Source organism: Gossypium hirsutum, chromosome D01 (assembly GCF_007990345.1).
Source record: "Gossypium hirsutum isolate 1008001.06 chromosome D01, Gossypium_hirsutum_v2.1, whole genome shotgun sequence".
NCBI classification, from domain to species: domain Eukaryota; kingdom Viridiplantae; phylum Streptophyta; class Magnoliopsida; order Malvales; family Malvaceae; genus Gossypium; species Gossypium hirsutum.
In genome coordinates, this window is record NC_053437.1 from 19574908 (window position 1) to 19598195 (window position 23288).

General features: G+C 36.3%; 1 protein-coding gene across 1 annotated transcript; it reads right to left on the reverse strand.

Moving 5' to 3' along the window:
- Positions 1-13196: 13196 nt before the first annotated feature.
- On the reverse strand, positions 13197-14108 carry LOC121213565 (uncharacterized). Its single transcript, XM_041086356.1, has 2 exons — positions 13986-14108; positions 13197-13685 (listed from the first exon to the last, which is right to left on the reverse strand). The coding sequence occupies exons 1-2, from the start codon at positions 14106-14108 to the stop codon at positions 13197-13199; spliced, it is 612 nt and encodes a 203-aa protein (XP_040942290.1).
- Between the last annotated feature and the right edge of the window lie 9180 nt (positions 14109-23288).

Below are 23288 nucleotides of genomic sequence, written 5' to 3' on the forward strand. Positions count from 1 at the left end.
TGATTTTATTTTAAAGAATAACCTTTTCTATGTTTCATATGGGGCAACAAAAACTAAATGATATGCTTGAATCTCAAAGAGTCTTCTTTGACAAGAGTGGCTTAGGTTTTGTAAAATTACGAAAGAAAGCAAATTTAAATTTTTTTTTAGAAACCAAGCTATATTTATGATGTCTTACTCTCATGCACACATTGTCACAAAAAGGGGTATAATAGACAAGTATGTTCAAGAAGCTCACATTTAGGAGCAAACTCACTAAAAGTGTGTGGATTCCAAAAGAATTAAGCATATATCAAAATGAGGATACTTTAAAGAAGTGGATACCTAAGGGGATAAAAATTGTTAAGACTAATTCTAATGGACCCAAGAAAGTTTGGGTACCAAAATCCAAAGTTTAACTTTGTGTTTGTAGGAGGAAGAGCATTGCTTCAAGGCAAGCAACTCTAAGAAGAACACATGGTACCCTTGATAGTGGATGCTCTAAACACATGACCAATGAAAAAAGGTGTTTCATGGAACTAATGCCAAAGAATGGAGGATAAGTTACATTTGGAGATAACTCCAAAAGGCTTATTGAAGGTATTGGTTCTATAAGTATAAATTCTTCCACTTTCATTAAAAATGTGCTTTATGTCAATGGTCTTAAGCATTGTAATGCCCCAGAATTTGGGCCTAGAAGTATTGGGCCTTGAGCAAGGGAACGGTTAGGAAACTTTGCATAAATGAATGTCTACTTTAGTGGTTAAGTGATTTAGGAGTGTTTGGAAGTGTCTGAGAAGTCTTGGGTTTAAACCTGAGCCTTAGCAAAAATTTTAGTTTTAAGTGGATAAAACCCTGGATGTTTGGATGTAGGCCTTTTAAATTTTTGTGTTAAAAAATCTCATAAAGAAGCATGTGGTCTAGTGGTTATGGCGTCATTAAGGTTACAAGGGAGCTTGGGTTCAAGTCTTGGGTCTTGCAATTTATTTTGGTTTTTCTTTTAAATGAACCTGGACTTTGACCTTTAGACCTTTTAGTTAATTGAAGACAAAATGTGACACAAAAAAGCTTGTGACAAGGAGGCAAGTGGTGTGTTGAGCTATTGAGGGGGGCTTGGGTTTGAATCCCATTGTAAGCAAAAAAGGATATTTATTTTGCTAGCATGAGGCGGCAGGAGTTTGAGGTGGTTTCGAACTCAGTTGGGTGAGAGTTTGAATGGGGGTCTTGGAGGTTGTTATGGAGGATATCAAGGAGGGAGGGATATTTGGAGAGATTTGAGAAGAGAATATTGGGATTTGGGGAGGTTGTTGTTGTGGAGAGGTTATAAATCATCCACATCTCATTTGTTTCTTGTTCTGAATGGGGGAGATAAACGATGCTTTCAAGGTATTCGTTGCTTTCTCCAACCTACATTGCTTCCATTCCTAACTGGTGGTGGCCAGGTGTGTAAACTCCCCACTGTAACTGTAGAACGGCAAAAGTCGAAAAGCTGAAATACGGTGTTTGAGACTACACGAACATGCAATCGCTCGTGTGGAAAGCCGAACCTGTGACTCATGGGCGATAAACTATAGAGGCCTCCATGAGCATTTTCATGGGCTTAGGCCGTAATGTGCCACGTTGGGCCGTGTGGCCTCAATGGGCTTGTGGGCCCTACACAAATGAAACCCACTATTTGTGGCAAATACTAGACTGGGCTATGTAGATCTCATAGTCGTGGTGAAATCTGGGCTGAACAGGCCACACGGGCGTGTGGACCCACTTGGGCCGAGTAATGGGTCTTGGGCGCATTTACACTGTTATGACCAATTAGGTTACTTGAGTCGCTTGAGGCGATTGCGAACCTTTCGAGAGGTCGATATCTAGACTGTAATGCCCCTGTAGGATAAAATGACCGTACTGCCCCTGTAGGGTAAAAAGACCTTAATACCCCTGTAAGATAAAATAACTATAATACCCCTGTAGGGTAAAATGACCGTAATACCCCTATAGGGTAAAATGATCGCAATACCCCTATAGGGTAAAATGGTCGTAATACCCCTGTAGGGTAAAATGGTCGTAATGCCCCTGTAGGGTAAAATGACCGTACTGCCCCTATAGGGTAAAATAACCGGAATACCCCTGTAGGGTAAAATGACCGTAATGCCCTGGTGGGTAAATGACTATTTTTTCCCCTCGAGGTCAAATGATTGTTTTGTCTGTGGTTAAATAACTGATTTGTCTGTGATTTGAATAACTGATTCTAAGCATGGCATTCTGCATACACGACATACTGCATGGGGTTGGGATACTGTTATGGGGGAAATACTGTACTAGTGGCTCTGCCACAATCACTGTTACTGGTGGCTTGGCTACATATACTATTATTGGCAGTTTTGCTGCAATACTGTTGCTCGCAGCTTTGCTGAGATGCTACTGATGGCTTTGTGCCGATCATAGTACCGTTACTGATGGCTTTGTACTAATCATATTACCGTTATCGATGGTTGTGTGCCGATCATTTCACTGTTACTGATGGTTGTGTGCCAATCATATCACTGCTACTGATGGCTTTGTGTCGATCATGTTACCGTTACTGATGGTTTTGTGCCGATCATATCACTACTACTGATGGCTTTGTGCCAATCACATTACTGTACTTATGGCTTGTAGCCATTCTGTTTATAGCTTATAGCTATCATGTTTACAGCTCTTAGCCATTCTGACTACTGGCAGCTCTGCTGCATTATTACTACTGGCAGCTATGCTGCGATATTGGTGTGAAGGTTGGGTGGGTCGACTCTGTCCCTACATGGTGTGTTGGGTTGGTACGGGTGGTGTGTTGGCTGGATTGGGATGGGTTTGCATACTTGCACCATACTGATAATGTATCGGACTTAGGCCCACACTGTTTATGTATTGGGCTAAGGCCCACACTGTACTGTTACTATTAAAGGGCTCTGGAGTAAACTGATTCTGTTCTGTATGCCGACTATTTGATAATGGATTAGATACTGAGTTTTCGTAAACTCACGCTCTCCTCTTAATTGTGCAGGTAATCCTTAGCCATAGTTGATTCGGTGCTGCGAGGGACTCGGAAGTGGCCACACAACCGCATCAGCTTTCGTTTTTAGCTTTTGATTTATAAGTAACTAAATTAGGGTATTTTATGTAAAAAAAGCCTCTTTAAAGTTATAAACTTTAAATTGAGGTTTTTTTTTATTTATTTAGTTTGATATAAACTGATAGTTGTAGAATAAGACGGGTTTTCAAAAGGTAACCATTTTCAAAGACACCATGTTTTCGCAATAAATGAGGTTTTGGAAAATCTATAATGTTTTAAAAGTGATTAGTTTTTAATGATGCACGCTTGGAAATGAACAACCCGTTTTGGAATCACCATTTAATAACAAAATGATTAATTGATTTTAAAGATTTCAACAACAACAAGTTTTACGCTAAACACCTCAATGTGACACCGCCAGATTCAGCCATAACTCCTAGGCGGGGTTTGGGGTGTTACAAGCATAACCTCCTTAGCATTAGTCAACTTTGTCACAAGGGATTCAAAGTAATATTTGAGTCTAATGGGTGCAAAGTTTTAGATATTGTAAATAAGAGGATTCTTTTTGTAGGACATAGAGTAGGTAATATTTTTATGGTGCATCTTGATAACATATCTTCCTCGAATATTTGCTTTATGGCTAATAATGAAAATGTATGTTGGCTATGGCATAGAAGATTAGGACATGCAAGCATGAGTGTTATTTCAAAGCTTATTAAAAATGAACTTGTTGGCATGCCTAACTTTCCTATTGACTTTGATAAAGTATGTGTTATGCATGTGCTAAAGGTAAACATAGGAGAGTATATTTTAAATCTAAAAATATAGTTTCTACATCTAGTAGTCCAACTTATTCATATTGACCTTTTTGGACCCACTAGAACTATGAGTTTAGGAGGTAAACAATATGGATTTGTTATTGTTGATGATTATTCTAGATAAATGGGTTTCCTTCTTGTTTTCAAAAGATGAAACTTTAGAAAAATTTATTACTTTTTGTAAAATGATTCAAAACCAAGTGGGATATTCAATTTCAAGTGTAAGAAGTGATCATGGAAAAGAATTGAAACCTTGGCTTTGATAATTTTTGTAATGAACATGGTATTAGTCACAATTTTTTGGCACCTAGAACCCCTCAATAAAATGGAGTTGTTGAGAGGGAAAATAGGACCTAAAAGGAAATGACTAGAACCATGTTATGTGAAAATAATTTGCCAAGATATTTTTAGGCGGAAGCCATAAACACTTCTTGCTATATTATAAATAGAGCTATGGTTAGTTTGAAGAAAACTCTTTATGAACTTTTTAAAGGAAGAAAGCCTAACATAAGCCACTTTCATTCTTTTGGTTGCAAATGTTTTGTTTTGAATATTGGAAAAGAAAATTTAGGAAAATTCAATGCCAAAAGTGATGAAGGTATTTTTCTTGGATATTTCACAAATTTTAAATCTTATAGAATTTTTAACAAGAGAACCCTTGCTGTAAAATAATCTACAAATGTTATGTTTTATGAATCTAAATCTCCTTCTAGAAAGGACTCTATTGATTTTGATGATGTATAAATATATCAAGTTGAGCAAAATCAAGCATCACATGAAGATTAAGGAATAAGTGAGTTGGTTCAAGAACTTAAAATTAATGAACTCCAAGAACCAACTCACGTTGAAAGAGAATCTAGCCACCCAAGAGAGCTTTCATATGTTAAGGATGGACACAACATTGGTGATCCATCTAAAGGGGTAATTACTAGATGTTCAATTAGAAATACTTGAAATTATTTTGCCTTCATTTCGTGCATAGAACCTAAAAACATTGATGTTGCTTTAAATGATGAATTTTTTATAATGGCTATGCAAGAAGAATTAGATCAATTTAAAAGAAATCAAGTATGAAATTTAGTTGATAGACCTAGTAATCACCCAACTATAGGAACTAAATGGGTCTTTAGAAATAAAATTGATGAAAATGGTAACATTGTTAAAACAAAGCTAGATCTGTTTCCAAAGGAAATCGCCAAGAGGAAGGTATAGACTATGATAAAACTTATGCACTGGTATCTAGGTTAGAAGCCATTAGGATGTTATTAGATTTTTCATGTTCAAACAATTTCAAACTTTTTCAAATGGATGTCAAAAGTGAATTTTTAAATGGTTTCAAAAAAGAAGTTTATGTTGAACAAACTCCCGAATTTGAAAATCCAAATTTTCCAAATCATGTTTTCAAATTGTCCAAAGCTCTATATGGTTTGAAGTAAGCTCCTAAGCTTGGTATGAAAGGCTTTCCAGATTATTAATTGAAAATGGCTTTAGAAGAGGCAAAGTAGACACCACCTTGTTCATAAAAACTAAAGATAAAGACATTTTAGTAGTACAATTTTATGTTGACGATATTATATTTGGTGATACTAATGAACTTCTTTGTTAAGAATTTTCTAAGATTATGCAAGGTGAATTTGAGATGAGCATGATGGGTGAGCTCAACTTCTTTGTAGGGCTCCAAATCAAGCAAACTAAAAATGACATCTTCATTAATCAAGCCAAATACATCAAGGAAATGCTCAAGAATTTTAAAATGGAGGACTTGAAGCCTCAATCAACACTTATGAGCATTTCAACAAAGCTTGAAAAACATGCAAGAAGTAAATGTGTCGACACTAAACTTTATAGGTCTATGATAGGGTTATTGCATTATCTTACCGCAAGTAGATCAAATATAATGTTTAGGGTTTGTTTATGCTCTAGATTTCAAACATCTCCTAATGAGTCACATTTTCAAGCCATTAAAAGAGTACCTTAAGGATACTCCAAACCTAGGAATTTGATATCAAAAGATGCATCATTTTTGTTGCATGCTTACTCCGATGCGGATTTGGAGGATGCAAGTTAGATACAAAAAGAACTTCAAAAACATGTCAATTATTAGGAGACATGCTTGTTTCTTGCTTCTCTAAAAAAATAGTATAGCTTTGTCCATAACTGAAGTAGAATATGTTTCCGTAAGTAGCTATTGTGCTCAAACTTTGGATGAAGCATCAATTAGTTGACTATGTAATTGATATGGATCACATTCCTATAAGGTGTGATAACACTAGTGCTATTTTATTAACCAAAAATCCCATCCAACACTCTAGAACAAAGCACATAGAGATAAGACACCATTTCATTAGAGATCATGTGCAAAGATGAGACATAGTTCTAGAGTTTGTAAATACTTTGCATCAACTAGCCGATATTTTTAAAAAGCCTTTAGATAAGGAGAGAAATTAGATAATTAGGGGAAAGTTAGGACTAATGAACATGCTTTCATAAGCTTCTTTTATAATCTTTTTGACATTCTTGGACACTTGTGTTGTTTTATGCATGCTTTGTGTACATTATTTGATTATACTTGTAAACTTGTAAATTCATTGTTTCTCTTTATTCCCGCATGTTTGAAATGTTGTTAATATCTGATATAATTAAGTTATATAGTATTTTAAATCATAGATCAAAATTTGAGTATGTTAGTAAATGTATTTTCCGCCTTTTGATTGCTTTCAAGCATGTTTTTACTTGATTTTCTTGTAGATATTTGTTTGAACATGGTATTATATTATTTTACATATGTTACCGCCTTTTGATTGCTTTCAAGCATGTTTTTACTTGATTTTCTTGTAGATATTTGTTTGAACATGGTATTATATTATTTTACATATGTTATCTATTTGGTTTTGTACCTTTTTCCATGTATTTTTTTCATTTTCTGATTAGTTGTTTCGATAGTACATAGGGATGTATCGGTAGAATTGTTCCTAAGTGGTATTCTTAGGTTTATGTTCACGAGATATCCGTAGAAAAAAACTTGTACCGGAACTTGTCGACTTCTATCGGTAGAAGTGGACAAGTATCAGTAGATGCGGGCATATATATACCCCAGCAACATTTTTTTATAGTGTTGTCTTCTTCCTAAAGCCCCAGCCCCTATATTCCATTGTTTTTCCTTAATTTTTTTTTACTTAATTTTGTCTCCCACGTGCCTTCCACTTTATTTTCAACAAGATTTCCACCAAAACTCTCCACATTTCCCACGTTTTTAAGGCAAAGCCTAAAATCTCTTTTTTTATATTTATTTCAAAATCATACTAGCTTAGAAGAGAATTTTTTATAAATATGCTGTTTCAAACTGAACATATATAACTTTTATATATATACATATTTTTGTTACTGTACAATTTTTTATAAATATGCTATAAATTGTTTTTAGATATATATGTATCAATTTTTTTTTTACTTTCGGTTTGCCCTTTTCTTTTTCATAATTCATCACATGCATCATTTTTTTTTCAAAATTGCATCTGCTGCTATTGGGGATGTAAATTGTTTGTCTTACCATTTTTTTCAAATCTCCCTTCCCATTGAACTAAACCTTTTAGAAAATATGTAACACCCCAAACCCAACCTAGACGTTATGGTCGAATCTGACAGTGTTACGACAAAGGATTTTAAAACACATCTTTTATGTTAAAACGAATCGTGTTACATGATACAAACAGAGTCCATATTTTCGAAAAAACTTGTTTATATTATCTTATTGAAATCGTTATAAGTTGTCCTTTATAGTTACAAAAAAATTTCGCAACGGAAGTTTGAAAATCGCTTAAATTGAAACCACACTCGTGTTTTAAAAGCACTTGTTTGCGTAAAATCAAAATTTTTGTCAATCACATGGTTTAAAAATCATAAACGCAACCAAACCAAAAATCCAAAATGAATAGTCCCAAAAATTCCAGAGAGTCCAAATATTACAAAACTCTCTCGAAACCCAGAAATTAAGTAAAACTAGTAAATAAAGATGAGAAAAACAATAGTTTTCCGATGAGTGGTCACCGTTGAGCCTCAGTCACACCGACCCGCCTATGTCTAAGGATTACCTGTACAAAACAGACAAAAAAATGCGGGTTTTTGTAAACTCAATGTGTTACCCAATAGAGATAGAAATACAAATGTACACAGTATTATCATATGCAGAATAGATACAAATATGGACCTAAGTCCTTAACAGATACAGATATTAGACTCAGATATTCAAGACAGATATACAAAATCCTACCCCCTCCTCTACCCACTATCCCATCACACCATCTGTGGTTAAAAACACCCACCCATCCCTAGACACCATATAGTGTCGATGCGACACATAACAAAATCATATGCAGTCAAGCTGCCAGATAATAGGCGAAGGGTCGTCGTACAAATCACTTTGCCCCACATATACAAATCCCACCCCAAACACAGATACAGAATACAAATACAGAAATAATAGAATTCACATGTTTAACATGCTTGTATACAGATAACATACATACTTATTCAGAACAGTCAGACATACATATCAATTTCCTATTTAGATCAGACTATCATAATATCATATCACATGTAATAAAGTTTGGTTAGCCCTTACTGACCTTAAGATAGGCCCATAGTCGATCAAAACAACTCAAGCGACCCTAGGGAAAATTTCAAAATTTTGGGCCCACATGCCCGTGTGGCTTGCCTGTATGGGCCCACATGCCCAGATTGGCCTTGCCCGTGTGGTGTCAACAATCCTCTTTTTTGGCTTTCGTCGAACCTCGATTTCTCGTGTTATCATTACAAACCTAGTTTGGTTTTGATGCTACTACAATCTCGAGACCTCCAAACCCTAAGAAACAACATTCCAACAATAAATTTAACAACCAATTCACAAATTCTCCAAACTAAACCGAACAATACGCACACACTTACCACTAACTAGTACGACTGCACGCATAATCAGGTCGTTGAAGCGAAATTTGCTGCTTCACCACCTTCACCTACTCAACATATTTACAGGAAATTAATTTCCCTAGCCACACCACTATGCCAATCTAAAAGAAAAGGAAAACAAGCAAGATGAAACGTGAAAGCTTACCAAAATAGACGGGTAACCACCGGAATAAAAAATTGAACGATTGAAACAATCAGTTGTCGAACGAACTAGAGAATAGAACTGAAAATAGGAAAAATCACAGAGAAGAAGGGAAAAAGGGAAGAAATAATGCCAAAAAGAAGAAAAATTGAGTAAAGTGGAAAAACGAAAAATAAATAAAATAAAATTTAAACCCCACAATATCTCAACCCCTATTATTCCACTAACTAACCCACTAACTCACAACTACTTCAAAATTTTACTTCCACATCCTCTATCTCATAATCGAAGCAAAAATATCACCCACACTCACGCAGGGATTGAACATAAGACCTCCAGCAAGTTATCTCCTTACCACTCGAACTAGCAGGCTCATTCTAATATGAGCTTACAAACAATCTTACATAAGCCCACCCAACAAGGATAAGGCTAGGATCAAAAATAAAAAAAATCCAAATGTGGGACTTGAACACCATACCTCATACACACACCCAGAATACTTAACCACTAAAGCAAATACATATTTGTTTTAAATTCACAGAAACAAAGTTAAGAAATTTAGGGCATTACAACTTTACCACCCTAAAAGAAATTTCAGCCTCAAAATTTACCTGATCCGAATAGATGAGGATACTGTTGACGCATCGAGTCCTCAGGTTCCCACGTGGCTTCCTCAGTGTCATGATTCTGCCACAGAACCTTACCAACAGTATGGACTTCCTCCTCAAAACCTTAATATCTCGATCCAAAATTTGAACAAACTCCTCCTCAAAAGTCAAGTTCGGTCTAACCTCGATCTCCTAAACAGAGACAACGTGATATGGATCAGATTGATACTGCCTCAACATAGAGACGTGAAACACATTATAGACACGGTTTAACTTTAGAGGTAGCTCTAACTGATAAGAAATCGGTCCCACATGCTTCAGAATCCGAAACGGCCCAATAAACATAAGGCTTAACTTGCCTTTACGACTGAACCAAAGAACTGTCTTCTACAGAGATACCTTAAGGAATACGAAATCACCCACAAAGTACTCGATATCCCTCCTTTTCAAATCTGCATAAGACTTCTGTCTATTAGAAGCCGCCTTCAGACAATCTTGAATCAGTCTAACCTTATCTTAAATCTCAGAAACCAACTCTAGACCCAAAACCCATAGTTCACCCATCTCATTCCAACATAGCGGAGTATGACACTTACGACCATAGAGATCCTCGTAAGATGCCATCTGGATACTAGACTGAAAACTATTATCGTAGGCGAACTCAGCTAATGGCAGAAAATCCTCCCAACTACCTCGTAAGACAATCACACAGCACCGAAGCATATCTTCTAGTATTTGAATCACCTTCTCAAATTGACCATAGTTCTGAGGATGGAACGCAGTACTGAAGTCCAATCTTGAACCCAAAGCTTCATGTAGTTTCTTCAAAAACCAAGAAGTGAAGCTAGGATCCCTATTAGAGATTATCGAAACTGGTACCCCATGCAATCTTACAATCTCGGAGATATAGAGCTTCGCTAACTTTTGCAGAGAATAGTCCGTCTTGACCAGAATAAAATAGGCGGACTTGGTTAATCGATCCACGATGACTCACGCAGAATCCTTCTTAGTGATTGTTAAAAGAAACCAACTAACGAAGTCCATTGTCACACATTCCCATTTCCACAAGAAAATCTTAATGGGTTGGAGTAAACCCGAAGGCAACTAGTGCTCAGCCTTAACCTGCTAGCATGTCAGACAACAAGTAACAAAATTTGTTAACTCTCATTTCAAACTCAGCCACCATTATAGTTCACGGATATCCTGATACATCTTACTACCAACGGGATGCATAGTATAAGAACTACTAAATGACTCCCTAAGAATTGACTGCCTCAGATCAGAATCGTTCAGTACACAAACCCGTCCTCAGAAGCACAGAACTCCATCCTTATTAGGTCCAAAATTAGAAGTACTACTACTCTCAACCTAACGAAACCACAGACCCAGATACTCATCCCCTAACAGCTTTTCTAGAATCTGCCCAATCTAAGTCGACTTAACTTGCAACTCGGTTAACAAACCCTGATCATCGAACAAACTAAGACGAGCGAACATCGCTCTTAAATCAGTCATCACTCTACGATTAAGAGCATCGGCCACCATATTGGCCTTAACGGGATGATACTCTATCGTGCCGTCATAATCAAAAAACAGCTCAACCCATCGACGCTGCCTAAGATTCAACTTCTTTTGAGTAAGGAGGTACTTGAGGATCTTGTGAACGGTGTAGATGATACACCTCTCACCATACAGGTAGTCCCTCCAGATCTTTAACGCAAACACTATGGCAGCTAACTCAAGATCATGCATCGGATAATTCCCCTCGTGTGACTTAAGCTATCGGGACGAATAAGCCACAACCTTACTATCTTGCATCAATATACATCCCAAACCAATGTGCGACGCATCACTGTACACCACAAACTCCTTACCAGATTCAGGCTGTATCAGAACAGGAGCCTGAGTCAGAACAGACTTGATCTTCTTAAAGCTCGATTATTGCGCATCAGTCCAAACGAAAGCTTAGTCAGGGGAGCTACAATCAACGAGAACCCCTCAACAAACCATTGCTAAAAACCCGCAAGACCCAGGAAACTGTAGATCTCAAAGACATTCTTAGGCTGTTTCCAATCAAGCACAGCCTCAATCTTCTTAGGATCCACTTGGATCCCCTCAGGCAAAACCACGTACCCCGAAAACTTCACTTCTCTCAACCAAAATTCACACTTGCTCAACTTAGCATAGAGTTGTTTCTCTCGAAGCATCTGAAGAATTACTCTAATATGCTCATCATGCTCATCCTCAGTCTTAGAGTACACCAGAATATCGTCGATAAAGGCTACGACATACTAATCCAGATACGGCTGAAAAACTTGGTTCATCAAATCCATGAATGCAGCCGGAGCATTCGTCAAACCAAAGGGCATAACTAGGAACTCGTAGTGCCCATAACGAGTCTTAAAAATCGTCTTATGAATATCAGCTTCCTTAACCCTAAGCTGATGATATCAAGAACAGAGATCTATTTTTAAAAATACCGCAGCCCCACGAAACTGATCAAACAAGTCATCGATCCTTGGAAGTGGGTACTTATTCTTCACAGTCAACTTATTCAGTTTCCAATAGTCGATGCACATCCTCATGGTACCATCCTTTTTCTTTATAAACAAAACCAGTGCCCCCCACAAAGACACACTAGGACAGATGAAACTACGATCCAGAAGCTCTTGAAGTTGAGCCTTAAGCTCTGTAAGCTCTTTCAGTGCCATACGGTACAGAGCGATAGACCCTGAAGTTGTACTAGGTAGAAGCTCAATGCCAAACTCAACTTTCTAATTCAGAGGTAAACCTAATAGCTCATCAGAAAATACATTCAAAAATTCTCTCACTGTTCTGATATCCCCGACAGAAGAGTCCCCAAAAATTAAAACCCTGACGTAGGCCAAATACGCCTTACACTATTTTTGAACCAATTTTTCGGCCACTAGAGCGGAGATCACATTAGATAGATTATCTCGCCGCTCACCAATCACAACAACTTCCTTATCATCCTTAGTTTTCAAAACTACCCTCTTAGTCGTACAATCCAAACTGACTCGGTGCTGTACTATCCAATCCATACCCAAAATCCAATCGAATTCCCTAAATGGTAGCTCTATCAGATTTGTCAGCAACACAACTCCTTGTACTTCCAGCGGTACATTTTTATAAAGTCTATATAACCGAACAGATTGTCCAAACGGGCTCAGCACCAAGATCTCACCAGAAGTACACTCAATAGTAGTCTCTAAGTTTTCAGAAACCGAACTAGTTACGCAGGAGTTTTTGGATCCTATGTCTATTAAAGAAGTGTATGGAGCATCAAAAATAAAGAACGTACCTGTTATCACATTACGAACATCTCTGCCCTAGCAGCATCAAGTAGCATAAACCAGTACAAGTTGCCTCACCTCAGTCTAATTAGCACCTCTAACTGGTGCTCTCTATCCTTGGCCCATACCATTACTACCCCTAGTCGATCCATGGCACCTAAATGGTTGTTGTACTGCCCTCTAAAGTTGAACAAAACTCGGTCTCGTAGCTTGCATCTGATTAGTATGATGTGGAACATCTCTAATCCGATGCTCTAATGACCCACATTGCAGATAAGCACCCAATCTCCCGCAACACTTGCCCGAATGGCCCCTACCACAATTACTTTATGGCTGAACTCCAGTATGAGCAACTGGAACTCCCACTCTAGAAGGTCCATCAGGTTTGGCCCGTTTCTTAGGTATATGAACAGAATTAAAGAGCTCTGAATCCCTCTTCTTCTTACCTCTCTCATGATCTCGATTCTGGCGCTCAATGCGTTTAACCTCCTCGGTGATCTTCGCCTTATCCACTAGAACAGAAAACTCTCGCACCCTCTGTGGAGCTATTAGAACCCTCAAATTGTCCCTTAAGCCGTCTTCAAAGTGGACACACTTCTCATACTCGAATGCCACCATGCCTCGAGCGTAGCGACTCAGTTTTAAAAATTTAGCCTCACACCCGGCTACAGTCTTATCACCTCGTGTGAGATTCATTAACTCACGCCTACGAGCATCAACATAGCTCGCATCCACAAACTTTCCCTGAAAGGTAGTCTTGAAGTAGTCCCAATTCAAATGATCTGGTTGAGTACTCTCCTTAACCGATAACCACCACTAATAAGCATCATCGCGAAGCATAGAAACTCCAATCTTCAGTTTCTACTCAGGAGTGCAGTCGGTGTTCATTATCCTCTCAGTAGCCTCCAACTAGTACTCGACCGTAGTAAAGGTAACTCCAATGACGCTCCTAAACAACTCAGCCCCATTGGACTAGAGTCGTTCAGTTACTGACCCACGGCCCTCAGATTCAGAATAGGGTCCAGCGACCCTCTCTAAAACTCTCAACATGGCTTGGGACAGTGCGTCGTCCCCAGCTGAGTGGCTTTGTGACCCAATCTCAGTAGCAGGTGAAACTAGTGTCTCACTCATATCCAGATTTGGCATACTGCCCAGAGAGGAAGACTCATCCCGAGTCTTCCTATGGCGCCCGCCGCGCCTACGAGTACCTCGACTATGTGTACCACATGCGCTCATCATAGTTTCAGTTTTATCTACATTATAAAATTTTATGCATCAGTTTCAGTGTTTATTAGCAGATGTTTTATGCTTCAAATATCAGAATTTCAGAAATATTTCAGAAATTTTAGTCTCTAACTAACTCAGTACAGTTTTAGAGAATTCTATCTACAGTATTTTCTAATTCCAGAAATACTTACAAGATCGGGACGGGAGACTCGGTGTACCACAAACTTGCTCAAAAAGATCCAAATTATTTGAAAATCAGTCCTTTTCAAAATATAATTTCGGAACCCTAAATTCACAGTCCGAGTTTTGCAACCTTGTAACACCCCTTACCCGAGACCGTAGCCGGAGTCAAGCTCGAGGCATTACTTAACTTATTAGTTCAAGGCATAAAAATTTGCATTTAAAATTTATCTCACTATTTATGATAAAGATGTCCACTCGAAATTTAAATTCGTAAATTTTCCCTGAAACTAGACACATATATCTTCTTACCATAACTTTTTCAGAATTTTTGGTTCAGCCAATTAGTACAGTTTATCAGTTAAAGTCTCCCCTGTTTCACCACTCAACTGTCTTGACCTCTGGCCACTCAAAACAAGTTTTCTCATTGTAGGATTTTCATATGGTATTATCACTTGTTTATACAGAAAATAGACTCAATAAGGAATCTATACATATAAATTAAAACTCATAACTATTTTTGTAAAATTTTTAGTGATTTTCTAAACTCAAAACAGGGGACTCCAAAAATAGTTCTGACCCTATCTCATCAAAATTCACATATCTCAAAATATAAAATTTCTTTTGCTAAATCGTTATTTTCCCATGAAAATAGACTTAACAAGCTTTCATTATATATATCATACGCCCTCTAATTCATTTTATACTATCCTAAGTGATTTTTCAAAATCACATCACTGCTTCTGTTTGAAATCTTTTTCTTTACAAATTATTACTCTTTCATGATTTTTATGCATAATTTATCACATAAACATGTATAACAACAAACACCTTCATACTTAGCCACTTTGACAACCATTCATCATTAGATATTTACACATCATTCTTTAGCAAAATCATAATACAACATTCAAAATAAGTAAGTCCCTATACATGCCATAATTCAAACATAGTTCATCATAAAATATCGAGTCATTGTGGTTGATAGTGTGGACGATCTCCGACATCTTTAGGATCCTTGACTTTGATTAATAATGCTATATAAAAAGAAAATAAACAAAGTAAGCATAATGCTTAGTAAGTTTACAAGTAAATAAATAGCAACATTAAACACAAATTATAATAACCAAGTAACATAATCTTTAATTTCCTCTTTACTTGATCTCTTACTCATTCACTTGCTTGTTTACTTAAATAACTCATAATTATGACTTACTTTTCTCTTGCTAAAATGTTGATTCTCAATGGGTAACGTAATATACTCTTAACTCTTATAACTCACTTGAACTTGTCATTTACGCTTTTAATTGAACTTTCATGGACATAAGTTATTTACTAGCCCGTTGAACCATATTGGAATAATAAGGATACTTGGGTCTCTTTCTGATAATAACATGCCAAAGCCATGTCCCAGACATGGTCTTACATGGGATGTTTCATGTACTGCCAATGCCATATCCCAGATATGGTTTTACATGGGACCTCTCATCTCGGTGCCAACGCCATGTCCCAAACATGGTCTTACATGGGACCTCTCATCTCAGTGTCAACGCCATGTTCCAAACATGGTCTTACATGGGATCTCATCCTCTTAATGTCATGACATTTGTATCTGATACATTCCAAAAGTTTCAACGGGTCTTTTTAATACTAATTCTCTATCGTCTCATACTTGAGTCAACATCAAATAAATTCATGAAAAAAATATATAATTGCTGAAAAATAACAGAATTAATAATAATTATTTAAATATTGCATTTATTTACCGTAAACTTACCTCGGTAGCAAATATAGCCAAACTTATCAATTTAGTCTTCAACTTTATTCTTTCCTCGATCTAACCTCAAATTTCGTTCTTCTTGATCTATATAGAAAATTTAACTTATTTAATAATCACATTCATTAAAACAGCCCTCGACTCTAACTTTGGAAAAATTACAATTTTACCCCTAAACTTTTACATAATTGCATTTTTGCCCCAAAGTTCAGAAATTAAACTTCATCTCATATTCTTATGTTATATAACATGCTGAAAATTTTTCTCTTCTATGACAACATCAAATTCTCACTCTAACACTTATGCACATTAGGGATTTTTACTGATTATGTCAACTTACTTGTTTTCGCTTAAAATCGGCTAGCAAAAAGTTGTCTAACATAATTTCTAGCTTTATACTCTATCATAAAACATCAAAATAAACACTTTTTACCTATGGGTATTTTTTCAAATATAAACCCTAGGTTAAATTATTGCTAGAATAAGCTAAATTAAGCTACCGGGATCTCAAAAACGTAAAAAGCATAAAAAAAACGGGGCTTAGAATCACTTACTATGAGCTTGACAAAGTGTGAAAACCCTAGCTATGGTGTCTTTCCAAATTTGGCAGCAATCTATGGAGAAGATGATATTTTTGCCATCTTTTTCCTTTTTTATTCTTTTTATTATTCATTTACTAAAATACCCTTCATTAAAACTTTAGTTATTTTTATCTATGCATGCCTATTTTTTTCCATGGAATTTTTATGGTCTAATTACTATTTAAGGACCTCTACTTTGATTATGCACTTCAAATAAATCCTTTATCATCTAAAACTCATATTTACCTACTTTTGCAATTAAGTCCTAATAGGCAATTTAGGCATGCAATCAATAAAATTTCTTATCAATACTCTAATACTTATATCTAATCACTCGATAAATCATAAAAATTAATAATAATTTTCTCTTTAAATCGGATTTGTGGTTACGAAACCACTATTTCGATGACCTTGAATTTGGGTCATTACTAACATGGCTATGATACCACTAAATGTAACACCCCAAATCCAGCCTAGACGTTATGGTCGAATCTAGGAGTGTTACAATGAAGGATTTTAAAACACATCTTTTATGTTAAAACGAATCACGTTATTTAAAACAAAACAAAGTTAATATTTTTGGAAAAAACTTATTTTTATTATCTTACTAAAATCATTATAAGTTTTCCTTTATAGTTACAAAAAAAATTTGAAGCGGAAGTTTGAAAATTGTTTAAATTGAAACAACGCTCGTATTTTAAAAGTATTTGTTCGCGTAAAACTGGAATTTTTGTCAATCACATGGTTTAAAAATCATAAACTCAACCAAACCAAATATCTAAAATGAACAGTCCCAAAAAGTTCGGGGAGTCCAAATATTACAAAACTCTCACGAAACTTGAAAATTAAGTAAAATCGGTTAATAAAGATAAGAAAAACAACAGTTTTTCGATAAGTGGTCACCGCTGAGCCTCCGTCGCACCGACCCGCCTATGTCTGAGGATTACCTGTATAGAATAGACTAATAGATGTGAGTTTTCGTAAACTCAGTGTGTAACCCAACAGAGATAGACATACAAATGTACACAGTATTATCATATGCAGAACAGATACAAATACGGACCTAAGTCCTTACCAGATACAGATATCAGACTCAGATATTCAATACAGATATACAAAATCCTACCCCTATCATCTACACACCATCTCCGACCATCCCATCACACCATGTGAGGTTAAAAGCACCCACTCATCCCTACACATCATATAGTGTCGATGCGACACATAACAAAATAATATGCAGTCAAGCTGCCAGATAATAGGCGAAAGGTCGCCGTACAAATCACTTCCTCCACATATACAAATCCCACCCCAAACATAGATACAGAATACAAATATAGAATTAATAGAATTAACATGTTTAACTTGCTCGTATACAGATAACATACATACTTATACAGAACAGTCACACATATATCGATTTCCTACTTAGATCAGATTATCAGAATATCAGATCACATATAATAAGTTGGGTTAGCCCTTACCGACCCTACGATAGGCCCATAGTTGATTGGAACGACTCGTGCGACCTTAGGGAAAATTTCAAAATTTTGGGCCCACATGCCCGTGTGGTGTCGAAAGTCCCGTTTTCGGCTTTCACTGAACCTCAATTTCTTGTGTTATTATTACACACCTGGTTTGGTTTCGATGCTACTGCAATCTCGAGACTCTAAACCCTAAGAAACAACATTCCAACAATAAATTTAACAACCAATTCACAAATTGCCCAAACTAAATCGAACAATGCGGAAACACTTATCGCCAACTAATATGACTCCACGCACATTCAGGCCGTTGGAGCAAAATTCGCTGCTTCACCACCTTCACCTACACAACAGATTTGCAAGAAATTAACTTCCCTAACCACACCACTATGCCAATCTAAAAAAAGAGGAAAACGAGCAAGATGAAACGTCAAAGCTTACCAAAACAGACGAGGAACCATTGGAATAACAAATCGAACAATTAGAACAATCAGTTGTTAAACGGAGTAGAGAGAATAACCAAAAATAGGAAAATCACAAAGAAGAAGGGGAAAATGGAAAAACTAACGTCAAAAAGATGAAAAACTAAGTAAAGGGGAAAAAAGCTAAAAATAAACAAAATAGAATTTAAACCCCACAATATCTCAACCCCCATTATCCCACTAACTAAACCACTAACTCACAACTATTTCAAAATTTTACTTCCACACAACCTCTATCTCATAACTGAAGCAAAATATCACCCACACTCACGCAGGGATTTGAACACAAGACCTCCAGCAAGTTAACTCCTTACCACTCGAACCAGCAGGCTCATTCTGATATGAGTTTACAAACAATCTTATATAAACCTACCCAACAAGGTTAACGCTAGGATAAAAAATAACAAAAATTTTCAAATGTGGGACTTGAACTCCAGACCTCATACACACACCCAGAATAATTAACCACTAAAGCAAAAACATATTTGTTTCAGAATTCTCAGAAACAAAGTTAAGAAATTTAGGGCGTTACAAAATATCATTCATTTTAAATACCTTGACCAACTCTGCGATTGGGGTTGGCTTAAATGCCTCCAAATTAAGGGTTCTTGCTATGACAACATTGTTCGGGCGTTTTAATCTAACACCATACTTAACCATGACCTGAACACCCACCTAATTCAATCAATTACTTCTTCCATCATAGGCCAAGATATTACTATTTCAATCAAATCCCTCTCTACTTTTCCTTATATCACCAATAAGAGTGATGAACATCATACCAGCCCATACGATACTTCCTAAACTAGGCCCAATGATTATGTAGGCAACGACATGGACCTTCATAATCGTATCCTCTATCTTATATTCACTTGGTTCGTTGCGTCAACCAATAAACATTTCGGCTTTCGCCACACCGATTATTGGATGTGGCATTGCTTTAGAACCAACCATCCCCTCAACTTAGCCTCCATTATTTTTCTAAACCTTATCGAGATTTTTAGGCTATAACTATCTAGCAACAAAACCTTATGTTACAGTATGTTCCTCTCTCATATCCTTCGTACTCTTAAAATAAACATAAGTATAGACCCCGGTCGTGCCATAAACTCTTTTATCGATATCTCGACCGCGACTAGTTGCAATTGGAAGCTTGATGGTAAGGGAAATCGGGTCTGCAAGTTTGATCAGTAAACCTCGGTGGCTCAACCTTTGACGGTTCGACCGGTCGCTTCACAAATATTTGATGCTCCTAGGTCTCCGCTTGAGGCTTATCCAGCTCTCCTCGCTCCGCCATCCCCATGCACAACACGTTTGTTCGAGGCGATCAATGGGCTGTTGTTGCAATTCAGTGCATGTTTTAATGCATTGACTACCCATTTCGAAAATTGCTACAATCATTTAGACGAGCGAATCAATATTTCCCCCGCCATCGGACGATTAAGACTTCACTTCTTGGTTGATTTTTATATGCTTTTTGGCTAGATTATATCACTATTTTGGGTTGTTTGGTTTCCTTTCTTTGGATATTTGGGATATTTATATTGGTTGCATATTTGGTTACTTTGGATGTTTTTTTTATTTTCATTGACTTTGGATGCTTTATTTCAAATGCACTGCTATTGTTTTTTTTTTGTTATTCTATCTACTTTTTTACATGCTTTATTTTTCTTTTGTTTTATTATTTTTATTATACTTATGTCTCCATATGTTTAAGTAGTGTGCACTTCTTCCTCTAGTTTTTCAAGCGTGCATTCTTTTAGATATTACAAAAAAAAGGGGAGAAAAATGTAAAATTTGCATAATATAATTTTCAACTTAAGCACAAAAGCAAAATTCTCCTTAGTATCAAAAAAATTTCTTTCAACTTAATCTTAAATCCAAATTCTTTAGTTGAAATTTTAAATGAAATTACGTTTAAAATATTTTTTTCAAAAAGGGAGCTTATTTTGAAAATAATGTTTAAGATAGGGGGAGTTAACAAATTTTTTCAAAATGTTCTTTTTATATCAAAAAGCGGGAGATTTTAGCTCTAGTTTTTCAAGTATTTTGATATAGTAAAAAGTATATTACAAATATCCTACTTAAATTTGTAAAAATTGTTTATAAGTCCTTAAAATTACTTTCAAAGTGTTGGATAATATAAACATTTAAAAAGCCTTAAATTAACTTACTTTTTAACAAAGTTTTTGAAATCTGAAGGACTTCTACCGATACTTAGGTGGCCAAGTATCGGTAGAACTCAAGATGGAAAGACCTTGAAAAGGCTACAGAATTCTACTGGTAGAACTGAGAGTTCTACCGGTACAACTCAGACTTCTATCGGTAGAACGCACTCTAGTATACAAGGTAGTAGCCAAAGTTCAACCTCCCCTGCACTTCTACCGATACTCTACTAGGTTCTACTGATACCAGTTGAAACCCTCAGAGTTTTACCGGTACAAGAGGACCTCTACAGATACAACGAAGCAGCAGACTGCATTTAATGCTAATTTTTATGGCTACAACTTTATTTTGTTTCTAGCGGCTACAAACGTCCTCAATGTTGTTAGATGATTTAAATACAAGGTCAAGGCTCCTCATTAAAGATATAGAAACAAGTGCATAAATTCCAAGAACTTAATTTTAAATCTTTCTCAATCTTTTACTAAATATTTCTTGTACACACTTATGGGTTAAGTTTTCTATCATTCTATCAACTGTTGTAACTTTGTGTGAGAGTGTTTAATTGTTGATTATCTACCTTTTAGAGGCATCATCTTATTCATCATTATTTTCTCTTATTTATGAGGTGTTACTTAAGGTTTTGGGTAGAAATCCTTAAGAGGAAGTGGTTTTATCTTACCTTTGGAAATATACGAATTTGTAAGGTTAAACCTTGTCCTTAAAGGTTAAAATCTAGAGGATTTGAGAAATCTTTAGTTGAGGAAATATAAGGTAGTGGAGGTAGGCAATTGAGGCCAAACCACTATAAATACTTGAGTTGTTTTATTTTCGTCATTTCTCGAAAACATTTTAATACACCAATTTACCCTCCTCTTGGTGTATTTCGATCTCAACATAGACATTCGACTGTGTCAAAATGAACAACTCACGATGTTGGGACAATGATGATCTCAAGCCTGAGGATCATATACATAGTTATCACTTTGAGTAATGTTGTGACTATTACATAATAATCCAAGAAACATACTCATAACGAGTCAGTCCAATATTTTGTTATCTCACACATACTACATATTAGTCTCAATGCATTATTGTTAACCAAAAACAAGATAATATTTGACTAAGGACGTTTTAAGAATAATCATATTTTCTTAAGACTTTATTACAATTTAATTTATTTATATACACAGAAAAATAAATTGAAATAATAATGGCAATGCATTATATAAATAAATAAGGTAAAATAAGTATGTAACTACAACCATCTCATGATTGGTCTTTAGGCATACTATAATAGTAAAAAAGTGTCGATTTCTTTGGACAATTCCTTACCATAGGCGGACCATCACAAAGGAAGCATTTCACTAGCCCATTTGGTTTGTTGTTGGGTTTTCACTTCCCATTAGTCAGTTTCCTATTGCTACCATTGCCACTGTGGCCATTTTTGTCTTGTTCTCTCCAGTACTCTCCCCTACAATTGCCCATCCTTTTGGGCTTGGAAGACTCGAACTTGTCTTTCTTCAGAACAAGCTCAACAAAAGACTCTACCTCGGCAGTAAGCTCAGTGATACCTTTTTGATGCAACTCTCAATTCTCCCAAGGCTTCAACTCATCTTCAAACCACTAGAATGTTTATTTCTCACTCACATCAAACATTTGAAGCATCAACTCACTGAAGTCTTTGACGTACTCCCGAACAGTGCCTCATTGTGTAAGTCGGTGCAAATTAGCTTGAGACTCTCTCAGCATTTTGTAGGCAAAATTGCTTTTTCTCCTCTTTTTGGAACTCCTACCAAGTTTCAATTGCGGTCCCACCTCATTTCTCATCTATGGACCTATGACGCTACCATAAGAGGGCAACATCGATAAAGTAAATTGAAGCAATGTCTACCTTAGTGGTATCATCCTCAATGCCCACCGCATGGAAGTATTCTTTCATTTCCCACAAGAAGTTGCCCAATTCCCTCGCAAACCTTGCACCTTTAAAATTTTCCAATTAAGGAACATTCATTTTTCGTTACTTCGATCCCGAAGCCAACATCCCATTTGTAACACCCATTACTCGGTCTGGTCACCGAACTGAGTAACGAGATATTACTACTATAATCGGAACTAACATATTAAAATAATCATGCAATAATTATTCAAATATCAATTGTAATCATATAATGTCATTCAAATAGAATTCAAGACTAAACTGAGCTTACAGAAGCTCTATTGATGACCTAGGCATGATTTAGGACCAAACTGCAAAGCTTAGAAAATTTGAAATCCACGTCGTGACGTCGATGGAAAGTGAGTCATGTCACGACGTTGGACCAGTTAAGGTTGGGACATCACAAGTTGTTGGCCGACGTTGCGAAGAGGACTCTATTTTTTGGTAAAACAAGATCATTTGGTACCAAATTCTTGCAAAGCCAAACCATTTGCCAAAATGATTTGTATTTGGCCAATCAAACCTGCACAAAACCAACTTAAACACATACCAACATATCTGTTTCACAAACCAGAAAACTATTCAA